This window comes from Ranitomeya imitator, chromosome 2, assembly GCF_032444005.1.
Source record: "Ranitomeya imitator isolate aRanImi1 chromosome 2, aRanImi1.pri, whole genome shotgun sequence".
NCBI classification, from domain to species: domain Eukaryota; kingdom Metazoa; phylum Chordata; class Amphibia; order Anura; family Dendrobatidae; genus Ranitomeya; species Ranitomeya imitator.
The window spans coordinates 448,367,539-448,382,675 of NC_091283.1; the positions used below are offsets into that span (position 1 = coordinate 448,367,539).

Here is a 15,137-nt window from a genome sequence, read left to right on the forward strand (position 1 = left end):
AACACAAGCGGCAGGGAATCAGAAGATTCGGCAAGGGCCGGACAGATTTTGGTGAATAGCAGAGTGGCTGAAGAGGTGAATATAAGGATTTTTGTTTTATCCTTTTAATGGCCCATCATGGTTCAAAAAAAATGGTGACCCGTGGCCTCTATTTTGCTGATTCCACATGGAAGTGACTTACAAAAAAAAAAATCTGGATTTTGGCAAATGCTTATTTTTGTCAAATATGAGTAGAATTCAATTCCATTTGAATGTGTTATCTCATGAGCTAAATATTAAACTTCTGGCTCCCTGGAGCCACTACAAGAGGGAGGAGTAACATGGCAGAATGCAATGCAGTGGGCTCCCTCTAGTGGTGGCTGCAGGCGGACAGGAGTTTATCATCTAAAACTATACGTATGCAGCAGATTTGGAGCTCTGTATCGGGAAGAGAGTGCGATGATACTTCGTCTCCAAAGATATTTTCCAAAATTAATCCACTCAGAATATTGGACCTGAAAGCAACAGTATTAAAATATAGATATTTGCAATATTCCTACCGGATCTCTTATTCAAGGGAACTATTTTTGGATATAGGAAGCTTTTCTATGATCCTTACCTCAGGCATTTGGGATAAATGGCCAAGCTCAGGATTTAGGTCTAACGTGTAAATCATTAAGACAGCGTGGAATGTTTTTTTGGTATTATTTCCTATTTATTTCACTTTAAGTCCAATGCTTATTACAAATCCTGCAAAATGTACGTCTAGAGAGAATATGAGAGTCCACCTGAAGCATTGGGGAACCCAGGACTACAAGACAGAATGGCTTCATGTCACCAGAGGAGGTTAGCACAGAAGGGAAGAGTGGAATAAACTGATGGGATGGGGGGGGGGGGGGGGGTGATGTGATGTCATATTAATCGCTGCACAATGACGGCATTCAGAAGGTTTGCCTCCTTCAGCGTCAGGTTTTCATCAGTCAACTCTTTGTTTGGGAAAGTCGTCATCAGTACAAAGCTGGTGGCAGCCATCGCTGGTCGGGCGCTGGCAATAAACATACGGATGTCACGGATCCTGCAGGAGACAGATTATGTCAATGACAGCAGAAAGTAATTGGCGTAAAGTGTTCGTAACATCTGTGCACCAAGCAGAGCGGACCCTAAATCTTCTCACAGTTGCCCCCGTTCTACTTCTTACATTGTTAAAAATTACTGTTAAATACTCTTTGCAACTATTCCTTCCATTATCTAGTTCCCAGTCTGTGACCTCCTTCTTGCCTTCCTCATATCATGAGCCTGTAACATATACTCTGTGCTGCTTGGCTACTACCCAACAATCTGCTATGAATGCAGCACACTTGCCTCTGTAAATACTCTCTGCTGCTTTTTCTATCGATTCTTAATTCTCGATTTTCCACATTAATGCCTCTTCCATTGCCTATATAGAGATTGGGCCGCTCTGCTCACAAGATCAGTACACGCTCTCCTAAAATACTCTGTCTGTACTACTGGGGACATTTTTTTTAAAGATACATAGTTATTAGTCATTGAGCTGTCACTGGTCTCTACTGACCTTCCTTACTCCCCTACAAATAGAACCCTGTTCTTATATGAGACATCATTGGAGAGAAGAGGTCTTGCTTCATCCATAAAACAAAAATCAATATAGACCTCTTTTAATCACTTCCCGGTTGGGGTGAAGTTTCATCTTTGTGCTTTTGTTGTTCTTCCCATCCTTTCAAAATCCATAACTTCTTTATTTTTCTGTCAATAGCTGTATGGACTTGTTTTATGCAGGACAAGCTGTAGTTTTTATTGGTATCATTTTGGAATACACATGGCATTTTGTTCTTTTATTTTTATTCCATTTGTTTTGGAAAAGTAGAATAAAGTCAAAGTATTTCATTGATTGGACTTTTACATACTCAAAATATGTTTATGTTATTTCATTTCTTTATTTTTAATTTGAGAAATGAGAGACGACTTTGGCATATACCGTATTTTGCGGATTATAAAGGTGCATTGGTTTATAAGACGCACCTTAAAGGGCCACTGTCACCCCCTCCAGCCGTTATAAACTAAAAGAGCCACCTTGTGCAGCAGTAATGCTGCATTCTAACAAGGTGGCTCTTTTAGTTTTTGGTGCATGTATTCCAAAAATAAAGCGTTTTATTGCTTCTCCAAAGTACCTGTCTTTATCCAGGGAGGCAGGTCCTCACCCCCCTGCTTGAACCGCCACACTGCCGTCACTCAAATATTCAGGGGCTCCGGGTGCCGCCCCCTCCGCGCTGTTTTTGCTTGAAATCCGGCGCCTGCGCTGTGTACTACTGTGTGGGGCAGGAGCAGTGAGGTCTGGCCGTCTGACGTCATAGCCAGGCTTGCAGACTGCCTATGCCCTGCCCTGCCTATGAATCCCAGCCCCGCACTGTGCATAATGCATAACACACTGCGGGGCTGGGATTCCCAAGGTGGGTGGCCGCACATGCGCAGTCTGCAAGCCTGGCTGTGACGTCACACGGCCAGAGCTCACTGCACCTGCCCCACACAGTAGTACACAGCGCAGGCGCCGGATTTCAAGCAAAAACAGCGCAGAGGGGGCGGCAGTTCAAGCAGGGGGGTGAGGACCTGCCTCCCTGGATAAAGACAGGCAATAAAACGCTTTATTTTTGGAATACATGCACCAAAAACTAAAAGAGCCACCTTGTTAGAATGCAGCATTACTGCTGCACAAGGTGGCTCTTTTAGTTTATAACGGCTGGAGGGGGTGACAGTGGCCCTTTAAATTTTGGGGAGGAGAGAAAAAAAAAAGTTTTAATAAAATGGTGGTGCGTGTTATAATCCACTTTTACGGCAGCTTACCAGGGAGTGGGTCAGGGGCAAAGGAGATGGAGCGGGGTCCTAGGTGGCAGGGCCACTGCTGTATATAGGAGATGCTGCGGCCCACAAGCTGGTAAGACAGGATGTTCCGCAGTGCAGGGGCTCCGCTGACATTTTGTGAAAGCCCAGAGCCCCACACTTTTCATATTCAATGGCCGCTGGAGGCAGCGCATGCGCAATTGAGATCTTGGGAGCCGAGATCACAATCTGCGCATCTGCTACCTCCAGCGTCTATTTTCCCGGAGTCCACCACATTGAAGAGTATGGAAAGTGCGGGGCTTTGAACTTTCACAAAATGTCGGCGGAGCCCCCGCACTGCCGAACACCCCGTCCTACCAGCCTGGGGTCAGCAGCATCACCCCACTCCTGCCTACGCTAGAATCTTCCTGCAGCAGGCACCCTGGGAACCTGCTCCACCGCAGCTGGTAAGTTCCACTGCAGCTACAATTCGGATTATAAGACGCACCCCCATTTTCCCTCGAAATTCTTTTGGTGATTTTTTAAATATTTTTTTACATTTATTAATTTATTTTTCTGTTCTATTAGGATACTTGAACCTGCATTAAAAAATGGAGCAAAAACATGCTAACTCCAATCGCTGCAGTTACTGGCAGATGCTGGCTGTATAACACAGCTGAAACATGCCATGGGTGGAGGAGTGCGCCACACACCTGTACCTGACATAGGATATATACATAATACAGGAAAATACTTAGGTTCATATATATTTGGACAAAGACATTTTTCTAATTTTGGTTATAGACATTACCACAGTGAATTTTAAACAAAACAATTCAGATGCAGTTGAAGTTCAGACTTTTCAGCTTTCATTTGAGGGTATCCACATTAAAATTGGATGAAGGGTTTAGGAGTTTCAGCTCCTTAACATGTGCCACCCTGTTTTTAAAGGGACCATAAGTAATTGGACAATTGACTCCAAGGCTATTTCATGGACAGGTGTGGTCAATCCCTTCGTTATGTCATTCTCAATTAAGCAGATAAAAGGCCTGTAGTTGATTTGAGGTGTGGTGCTTGCATTTGGAAGGTTTTGCTGTGAAGTAACCATGCGGTCAAAGGGGCTCTCCATGCAGGTGAAACAAGCCATAAGGCTACTTTCACACTAGTGTTTTCTGCAATCCGTCACAATGCGTCGTTTTGCAGAAAAAACGCATCCTGCAAAAGTGCTTGCAGGATGCGTTTTTTCCCCATAGACTTGTATTGACGGCGCATTTGCGACGGATTGCCACACGTCGCATCCGTCGATTGACGGATGCGTCGTGCTTCTGCGGACCGTCGGGAGCAAAAAACGCTACATGTAACGTTTTTTTTGCTCCTGACGGACCGCTTTTTCCGACCGCGCATGCGCGGCCGGAACTCCGCCCCCACCTCCCCGCACCTTACAATGGGGCAGCGGATGCGCCGTAGAAATGCATCCGCTGCCTCCATTGTGCAGTGCGCTAAACGCTAGCGTCGGAATCTCTCCCCGACGCATTGCGACGGGGAGATTCCGACGCTAGTGTGAAAGTAGCCTAAGCTGCGAAAACAGAAAAAGCCCATCCGAGAAATTGCTACAATATTAGGAGTGGCAAAATCTACAGTTTGGTACATCCTGAGAAAGAAAGAAAGCAATGGTGAACTCATCAATGCAAAAAGACCTGGGCGCCCACGGAAGACAACAGTGGTGGATGATCGCAGAATAATCTCCATGGTGACAACAGCCAACCAAGTGAACAACACTTTCCAGGAGGTCGGCGTATCAATATCCAAATCTACCATAAAATGAAGACTGCATGAAAGTAAATACAGAGGGTTCACTGCACGGTGCAAGCCACTCATAAGCATCAAGAATAAAAAGGCTAGGCTGAACTTTGCTAAAAAACATCTAAAAAAGCCAGCACAGTTCTGGAAGAACATTCTTTGGACAGATGAAACCAAGATCAGCCTCTACCAGAATGATGGAAAGAGAAAAGTATGGCGAAGGCGTGGTACAGCTCATGATCCAAAGCATACCACATCATCTGGAAAACACGGCGGAGGCAGTGCGATGGCTTGGGCATGCATGGCTGCCAGTGGCACTGGGTCACTAGTGTTTATTGATGATGTGACACAGGACAGAAGCAGCCGAATAAATTCTGAGTTATTCAGAGCCATACTGTGTGCTCAGATCCAGCCAAATGCAGCCAAACTGATTGGTCGTCATTTCATACTACAGATGGACAATGACCCAAAACATAAAGCCAAAGCAACCCAGGAGTTTATTAAAGCAAAGAAGTGGAATATTCTTGAATGGCCAAGTCAGTCACCTGATCTCAACCAAATTGAGCATGCATTTCACTTGTTAAAGACTAAACTTCAGACAGAAAGGCCCACAAAGTAACAGCAACTGAAAACAACCTGGCAGAGCATCAAAAAGGAGGATACACAGCGTCTGGTGATGTCCATGAGTTCAAGACTTCAGGCAGTCATTGCCAACAAAGGGTTTTCAACCAAGTATTAAAAATGAACATTTTATTTAAAATTATTGAATCTGCCCAATTACTTTTGGTCCCTTTAAAAACAGGGTGGCACATGTTAAGGAGCTGAAACGCCTAAACCCTTCATCCAATTTTAATGTGGATACCCTCAAATGAAAGCTGAAAGTCTGAACTTCAGCTGCAACTGAATTGTTTTGTTTGAAATTCATTGTGGCAATGTCTATAACCAAAATTAGAAAAATGTTGTCTCTGTCCAAATATATATGGACGTAACTGTAACTATCTCTATATCTCTAGAAATAATGAGTATTTGTATCCTGAACTGGATCTTCACTATCACTTAGATCTTCAGTGAGATGTGAAACCAGATCGCCTTTGTCCTCTCTACTGGTGAAGGTGCCTTGCAAACATGATTTTACAGCATCTATCATTGAAATGTGAACATTGGAAAACCGCTGTGGCTATACACGATGGAAGTGGAATGATTACCGGTGACTGTGATTGAACTTTTGGACCAGTCTTCCCCCATCTGCCAGTCGAATCTGAATGTTAGTAGTGGGGTCGGAGTTGTCGATGTTCACTGAGGAGCTGGCCCGGGCTTCATTTTCAGCCTGCTGAGAGGGGGACGCTGTGCTCAGGACATTGGGGGTCGTACTGGCAGCAACCAAAAAGGAGGAAAGCAAAAAAATAAGTGTTAGGAAAACTATTAATGTCTTCATAAAGAGGCATCAATATAATTGTGGACATATCTCTCACCTGCCCAGTTTCTGTCCTTCTCCTGTGAAAGCTTTGAAGGACATTTTTGGCTTCACAAAGTCTTCATCACGGTGGTCTTCCATATCTAAGTTCACCTGTCCGCCCTGGGCTAGCCTGCGGAGCTCGCCTGGAATCTCCCTGATTTTATATATTTGGAGAAACAAGGTTATGGAAGTAGCATTCTGTTTCCTATTAAAACGAGTGGCCCCCAACACTCACCTCAGTGTTAAGTAGCAGTTTTAAAGCGAACCTGTCACCAATTTTGGCCAATGCGAAGTAAGGCCACATCCTTTCAGCGCTGGTATACAGCATTCTATAATGCAGAGTCAAATACTGCAGTGCGCAGGAGCTGGGAAAGGTCCCCGTACATGCACACGGCAGTACTTTGCTCTCACAGGTCAGAGAAGTACGCCTGTGCAGGAGCGCGATGACAAGTAGATTTGTATGGATGACGAAAGGACGTGTCATCTACACGAAGCAAGCAGGAGGACGGCGATCGTAGGAAGATGGGAGGCGCCGGACCAAGACCAGTGTTACTCCTCAGACCGACCAGACCGCCCCGCAGGTGAGTATAATAAAAGTTATTTTTCCTCTCTTACAGGTCAGGGTGGGAGCAAATATACAGCTTTATAGAATGCTGTACATCAGCCCTGAAAGGTGGTGGCCTTACTTCATATCGGCCAAAACTGGTGACAGGTTCGCTTTAAGAGGATTTATACCATACAATATGAGCTAATGGGCCTTGGCCAAGTCTTTTCGGCCATTTAGACATTAGTGGTATATTGAGTAGAAATACAATAAATATGTGAATGTCACAGTTGCCTAAAACAAAAGGCTCTAGTCACTAGTGAAGTGATAATATTGCCTAAAAATCATCAAAAGATAAAGTGGCATTTTACTAAGCTTTTTTTTATGGGTTCCCAGCAATTGGAGCCCCAGTAGTTTATCTAATCATACATTCAATCTCCTGAATGTTTAACATTACAGAGTCCTTTCTTGTGACCCCAGATCACTAAAAAACACAAAAACTATCCCCGAATTCATACCCTCTGCGTATGGCTTCCAAGAATTGCGCATTGCTAGGATCCTGATAGCTACGCAGTTCACCTTCGTCCATGCTGAATCCGTTCTTCCAGAGCTTTAGGACCACATGGACCTGCAGCAGAGGATGAGAATTTAACTACCCACAAAACTGCAGAAAAATCTAAGCGGCAGCATAGCGCCAGCAAATCCAAGAAATATTCAGACAGAATATTGTCAGACACTCACATCCTGTCCTTGGTGATGTTTGCGAGCACCAGCTACATAGGCAGATTCCTCCTCCGGGGCTGCCCCCAGCCTGTACCCTCCGCCTGCAAATGGCTGAAAAGAGAAAAGATTATCAGCCAAAGCAGAGTTCTCAATTACTTGGACCTACAGGAGATTATAGAGCACCAGCGTCAGCAGGTGCCAATAGAAACTGGAGTATCAGCTATTATGATGCAGTCTGCATCCTATCACTGGGCTCACTGATGATCGGCTGCTTTCTCCAGGGCTTTTGGTAGTTCTATCCACAGCAACAGCTCCATGTTCTTTGGCTCCTTTGAAGAGATCTTCCACCAGCTCATTAGGGCTCCTCTTTCTTGGAGGACCAACAATTTGCTGCCCGCTTCTCTCTGAACCACCAGCATAAAACCTGCAATATCATAATCCACGGACAAATATTATATTACTGTCCTTATGTACTAGAATATAACTACTATAATGCTGCCCCTATGTACAAGAATATAACTACTATAATACTGCCCCCTATGTACAAAAATATAACTACTATAATATTTCCCCATGTACAAGAATATAACTACTATAATACTGCCCCATGTACAAGAATATAACTACTATAGCACTGCCCTATGTACAAGAATATAACTACTGTAATACTGCTCCTATGTACAAGAATATAACTACTATAAAACTGCCCCTATGTACAAGAATATAACTACTATAATACTGCCCCATGTACAAGAATGTAACTATTATAATACTGCCCACTATGTACAAGAATATAACTACTATAATACTGCCTCCTATGTACAAGAATATAACTACTATAATACTGCCCCATGTACAAGAATATAACTACTATAATACTGCCCCATGTACAAGAATATAACTACTATAGCACTGCCCTATGTACAAGAATATAACTACTATAATACTGCTCCTATATACAAGAATATAACTCCTATAATACTGCCTATTATAAAGGTCTATGATTGGAAAAGCCCTGTATTTAAATCTTCCTTCCTCACTACACACCACATTCAGAGCAGCCAAAGAATCTACGCTATATGGAGCTATTTGACGACATGCCATGTGGAAACTCTCTCTTGACCACCACAGAGGGAAATAAAACCACAGGCAACTGTTAAATTAAATTACTTTGAACACAAACCTAAAGGTACCTTCACACTAAACGACGCTGCAGCGATCCAGACGACGATCCGGATCGCTGCAGCGTCGCTGTTTGGTCGCTGGAGAGCTGTCACACAGACCGCTCTCCAGCGACCAACGATGCCGGTAACCAGGGTAAACATCGGGTTACTAAGCGCAGGGCCGCGCTTAGTAACCCGATGTTTACCCTGGTTACCATCCTAAAAGTAAAAAAAAACCAAACGCTTCATACTTACCTTCCGCTGTCTGTCCTCGGCGCTGTGCTTCTCTGTACTGGCTGTGAGCACAGCGGCCTGAAAGCAGAGCGGTGACGTCACCGCTCTGCTTTCCGGCCGCTGTGCTCACAGTGAGTGCAGGAAAGCACAGCGCCGGAGGACAGACAGCGGAAGGTAAGTATGAAGCGTTTGTTTTTTTACTTTTAGGATGGTAACCAGGGTAAACATCGGGTTACTAAGCGCGGCCCTGCGCTTAGTAACCCGATGTTTACCCTGGTTACCAGTGAAGACATCGCTGAATCGGCGTCACACACGCCGATTCAGCGTTGTCAGCGAGAGAGCCAGCGACCAAAGAAAGTTCTGGCCTTCTAGCACCGACCAACGACATCACAGCAGGATCCAGATCGCTGCTGCGTGTCAAACTGAACGATATCGCTAGCCAGGACGCTGCAACGTCACGGATCGCTAGCGATATCGTTTAGTGTGAAGGTACCTTAACAAACACCTGCTTAAATCTTATCTTATTGCAACCATGTGTTGTTTGGGTCACAAAGCTGTGAAATTAGCATTGCCACAAATTTTCTGAATCACACAACTGGTGAATATATAAGAAATCTGACCTTTGCCCTTCCTCCTCTTCTTCCTCCTCTTCCTGTGCGTGCACCAAGTCTCTGAAAGACGTCACCCTGTGATCGCTGAGATGGAAAACAAATGATGAAAAGTCAGTGCTTGGAATGAGTCTCATGTTATCAGTCTGTCAGGGTTTAGGAGTCAACCTGACTTTTATAGTAGCCAGAATAGAATATATAAATCAGATGTTGTCAGTACTGTCTCACTTTACTGCTACACTAACTTTAGCTTAGACAGTCCAACCTCCAACGAGTTTTGTGGTCAAACAGAAAGGAGCATTAGCCTATGTGCTCACGCTGCGGATCCGCAGCGTTTTTTCCGTGCGGAATTGCACCAAATCCACAAAGGAGTGCTCAAGAAATGTTAATCAATGGGAATCGAGAATTGGTGTGCACATGCTGAGGAAAATTCTGCACTGATTCGCAGCGTTTTATTTTCCACAGCATTTCAATTCTTTTTGCGGATCTGCAGCGTTTCTGCATCCATTGACTTACATAGAGTCAGTCAAATCCACAAGCAGACTAATACTCCCATCCGGCTATGGCTGCTGTCACATGTAACAGTGACATCATGAGCCGATGATGGGACAGTAGTCCCATCATCCTATGACTGTGTGCAATTGTAAACAAAAAAAAAAAAAAACAACACAAAAAACATTCCTACTCACCAAACACCTAATCCCCAACGCCCACATCTCCTGCAACAAAAATAAAATAACAAACCAACATATACTTGCCTTTCCACTGTAGTCCATTTAATAACGAGTGTCCCACAACGATCTCACATGTACAACAGTCACATCGGGACTACTTGGCTTCCGGTGATACACTACGGGAGGAATCACCTCCTTTCAGTGTATCACTGCGCCGCCGCGGGAGATCACCAAAGTTCATCAGCTGATCAGCTCCGATTCTCGCTTGCGGCACCGCTGCGTGAGAAAATTCTCAAGCAGCGGTGCCGTGAGAGCACAAACTCTGGTGAACTCTCAGTGATACACTGCGGGAGCGATTAGCTCCTGTCAGTGTATCGCCGGAGGCCAGGAAGAGTAGTCAGATCTCCTGATGTGACTGTTCTACATGTGAGATTGCCGTGGGACACTCGATAATGGACTACGGTGGACAGGGAGTATTTATGTTGGTTGATTATTTTATTTTTGTTGTAGAAGATTGAGGGATTCGGGGATTAGGCGATGCAGTAAGTATGGTAAATTAAGATTCAAGAAAGGAGTCTGTGTGATTATTTCAATTAAAGGACTTTATTCTGGCTGTGTCTTTATTTACCTTATAACTATAGGATTAGTAATGGATAGGTGTCTTATTGACGCTTCTCCAGTACTAAGCCGTGGGTTTGATGTCACCGGACAATACGAAGGTGACATCAACCCTACAAATATGAACCCCACCTGACACTGCTACAGGGCAAGTGGGAAGAGCAAGGCTAAGTGCCAGAATTGGCGCATCTTTAAGATGCACCATTTCCGGGGCGGCTGAGAGCTGATGTTTTTAGCCTGGGGGGTGCCAATATACATTGTCCTTTCCCAGGCTATTAATATCAGCCCACAGCTGTCTGTCTAGTCTTAGCTGGTTTGATTTTATAGGGAGACCCTATAAATAATAGCCTGGGAACCTTTACGGCTTTTCCCAGAATATTAACATCAGCCCACGCAATTTTTTTTTTTTTAATAAAGAGATATTTAATTTCACGCAGATTTCTGAGGGTATGTTCCCACAGTCAGTAAACGCTGCGGGTTCGACGCTGCGGACATACACAGCATCCAACTCGCAGCGGCCAGATGTTACAGCATAGTGGATGGGATTTCAAGAAATCCCATGTCCACTATGTGTGCATCGACGCCCGTGGCTTTCCTGCGGAGACAGACATACAGCGCATCTTTCCAGACTGCAGCATGTCTATTTATCTTGCGGAGACACTCAGTCTCCGCAAGATAAATATCACCTGTCCAATGTATAGGGCACGGTGATTCCGCATGATTCAATGAACACATGCATTCAAAACCAACAGCGCTTTGGACACAGTGGACATGTGCTGCGTCAAAAGCACTGCCAATTACTAACTGTGGGGATATAGCCTAATAACAGTTGCTGTTTTGTTACAGCATATGTAGGTTAATTACGTTAATGCTCCTACATAGGCTGGTGACTGAGTGTGTGTGTTTTTTACCCCCGGTAGCAGAGACCCCAGAGAATTTCTGACTCTGGGGGGTGCTATACACTAATTCCACAGCGCCATTAAAAAGCGGCGCTGTGGTTTAAGTACCCTTAACTGCCGCCATTAAAAGGCGTATGGGCCGTCGTTAAGGGGTTAAAAACAGCACCAATATAAACTGCTGTCATGTAGTTTATTAACCCTTCAGATGATTTTCTGGAATTAATGCAAAGTGGAATGAGAAATTATATCTTTACCACTTAAAAAGTTGCAAGGATCTGAACAGGTCACTAAAGCTGGCATACACTATGGCCATTAGATGGCTTTTGATTGTGACGGCAACCATGAGGACCACACAATTGTGATCTTAGGGGGCTGATGGTGTTAAAGAGGGAGCCTCCATGCTCTGTTAGCTATCTAGATGCTGCTCTCAATATTGATAAAATCATCTAGGGGGTTAAACGACCACTTTTGGTGCCAACATCAATCATGGCTGATGCAGCAGGGTGCTAAATATAGTGTACAGCGGCAGCTTTTTCACCAGTTGGGGGGATGCTTATCGCAGGTCAGTAAAAAGACGTATTGGTGGTCAATAAGGGGTTATTCGTTTTGTATAAGAAGAATGTAACACCAAGATCCACCTTTCTGTAATGGGGTAAACCTTTCTATTCCAACTAATTTAACCCCTTAGTGACCGAGCCAAATTTTTGAAATCTGACCAGTGTCACTTTATGTGGTAATAACTCTGCAACGCTTCAACAAATCCCAGTGATTTTGAGATTGTTTTTTCGTGACACATTATACTTTATGATAATGGTAAATTTAGTTCAACATTTTTTGTGGTTATTTATAAAAAATATAAAAAATTTGAGAAAAATGTTAAAAAATTAGCAATTTTCTAAATTTGAATGATTATCCCTTTAATCCAGATAGTCATACAACAGCAAACCATTAATAAATAACATTTCCCACATGTCTGCTTTACATCAGCACCATTTATAAAATGTTATTTTATTTTGTTAGCATTTTAGGAGGTTTAAAAATGTAGCAGCAATTTTTCATTTTTTCAAAGAAATTTACCACATTTATTTTTTTAGGGGACTATCCAGGTTTGAAGTGACTTTAGGGGTCCCATATATTGGGAAACCCCCAAACGTGATACCATTTTAAAAACAGCACCCCTAAACATATTGAAAACTGCTGTCAGGTAGTTTATTAACCCTTCAGGTGCTTTACAGGAATTAATGCAAAGTGGCATAACAGAAATGAAAATGTGTATTTTTACCACCTAAATGTTGCTAACTTCTAAACAGATTACTATAGCCGTCAGACTCTAAGGCCGCTATTTGGTCATGAATTGCCATCGCAAACATCAGGACAACAAAATCGTGATCTGAGGGCACCAATTGGGATAAAGAAGAAGCCCCCACACTCTGTTAACCATTTATAATGATGTAGTCACTATTGACAGCAGCATCTAAGGGGTTAAACAGATTTAGAAGGTGCAAATACTGATCGTGGCTGATACAGCAAGTTGTCAGCTATAGTGCACAACCAACAGATGCTGGATTGTCATCTGTATGGGGAGGCCATTCTCTTATATCTCAGGTCAGTTAAAAGACGTATTGACGGTCATTAAGGGGTTAAAGCTTGCAACATTGATGCCCATTTACAAAATATTTTGATAAATTAGAGGGATTTGTGGCATTGGGGTTATTCGAATCTCCAATATGTTCATTCATTCTTTGTAATAGTTTACAAGTTGTACACCTTTAAGGGGATACATGCTGACAGACCCACGGGCAGCCATACACTAGCTGCATGACTGCATCCATGTGTGCTTGACTCTGAACGCTGCAGGATTTCAGAGAGAATACCATTTTAATCTTTTCGTGCCACAGCTTGTATAGGAAAATATTAAAGTTTCTTTTTCCCACAAAAACATTACTTTAGCCCCAACTTTTTTATTCTCACAAGGGTAAAAGGAGAAAATGGACCCCAAAATTTGTTGTGCAATTTCTCCTGAGTACACGGATACCCAATATGTGGTGAAAATTTACTGTGTGGGAGCAAGACAGGGCATGGAAGGGAAGGAGTATCATTTACTTTTGAATGCAAAATTGTCTGGAATCGATAGTGGACGCCATGCTGCCCCTGACGTGCCTAAGGAATGGAAACCCTTCTACACAATTTTGGAAACTACACCCCTCAAGGAATTTATCTAGATTTGTGGTATAAGTGATTAGACAATTTTATTCTTCAGGTCGGTGCGATTACAGTGATACCAGATTTATATTGGGTTTTTCTTGTTTGCCTGCTGTCACACATTAAGAGATGCTTTTTATACCAAAAATCTAGTTTTTGCATAGCCATATTTTGAGAGCTATAATTTTTCCATATTCTGCCGACAGTCATGTGATGGCTTGTTTTTTTTGCAGGACGAGTTGACGTTTTTATTGGTACCATTTTCAGGCACATGATCACTTTATTTCGATTCTTGGGAGGCAGAATGAACAAAAACCAGAAACTCAGGATTTGTTGGGAGTTTTTTTTTTTAGTGCCGTTCACCGTGTGCTAAAACTAGTAAGGCAGCTTTATTCTTCAAGTCAGTACGATTACAGAGATACCACATTTATATAGGTTTGTTTTATGTTTTAACTCTACACAAAAACAAGTTTTTTTGAAAAAAAAAAAAGTTGTTTTTGCATCGCTTCATTCTGAGAGCTATAACTTTTTTTTAATTTCTCTGCTGACTGAACTGTATTATGGCTTGTTTTCAACAAGAAGACGCTTTCAGCAGTACTATTTTTAGATTTATTTTTTATCACGTTTTAGTCCACTTTTTTCCGGCGATATAATGAAAAAGCATAGTTTTTTGCCACATGTTTTATTTAACGTGTTCAACGAAAGGGTTAACTACTGTTTCATAGGTCAGGTCGTTCCGAACGCAACAATATAAAATGTGTATTTTTTTTTTGTTTTTACATAAAATATTCATATTTATTAGCATAATTTAATTTTTTATTTTGTGATTTAAAAAAAAAAAAAAAATAGTTTAAAAACATTTTTTACTTCACCCGTATGGGACTTCAACTTTTATATGTCTGATCACTGGTCTCATGCATTGCGATACACATGTACTACATGCAACGCGCGAGAGCTGTCAGTCTTACTGGCAGATCGCCTGAATACCTGGCAGACCCTGAGGTCATCATGTGATCTCCAGTTGCCTTCACAAAGCTCGGCTCCTCCGTGATCACGTCAAGGGGATGCCGGAAAGGTTAGAGACGAAGCACTTTCCCTCTATCTTCTAAATTAGAAGATCGCAAAGGGTTAACATCATGGGAACCTTATCCAATCAGATCTAAATGATGTCACCAGTTACAGCAATTGCAGCACCCTGATCGCTACGGGACCGCCTGCCGTTGATAAACGTCAGCGCTGCACAAAGCCCAGCAAGTGCCAACCTTTATCTACAGTGGGCGGTCACAAAGCGGTTAAAAGCTGCCAGAGTCAGAGCCGCGCTGTAGACTAGTCGGGTAGGCGAGTCCCTGATGGCTTCTGCTTGTCCGCTCCCCTGGAGTGACCGGTCTCTCCCTGCGTTCAT

At 43.1% G+C, this 15,137-nt stretch overlaps 1 protein-coding gene across 1 annotated transcript in view; it reads right to left on the minus strand.

The window, feature by feature from the left end:
• Positions 1–665: 665 nt before the first annotated feature.
• NSFL1C (NSFL1 cofactor) overlaps positions 666–15,137 on the minus strand; it is a 32,980-nt gene continuing 18,508 nt past the window's right edge. The window contains exons 3-9 of the mRNA XM_069751046.1: positions 9,355–9,429; positions 7,596–7,761; positions 7,356–7,448; positions 7,133–7,242; positions 6,087–6,224; positions 5,820–5,984; positions 666–1,054 (exon numbers count right to left, since the gene is read on the minus strand). Coding sequence (XP_069607147.1) covers positions 892–1,054; positions 5,820–5,984; positions 6,087–6,224; positions 7,133–7,242; positions 7,356–7,448; positions 7,596–7,761; positions 9,355–9,429 — 910 coding nt within the window. The 3' untranslated portion in view covers positions 666–891. The remainder of the gene's footprint in view (positions 1,055–5,819; positions 5,985–6,086; positions 6,225–7,132; positions 7,243–7,355; positions 7,449–7,595; positions 7,762–9,354; positions 9,430–15,137) is intronic.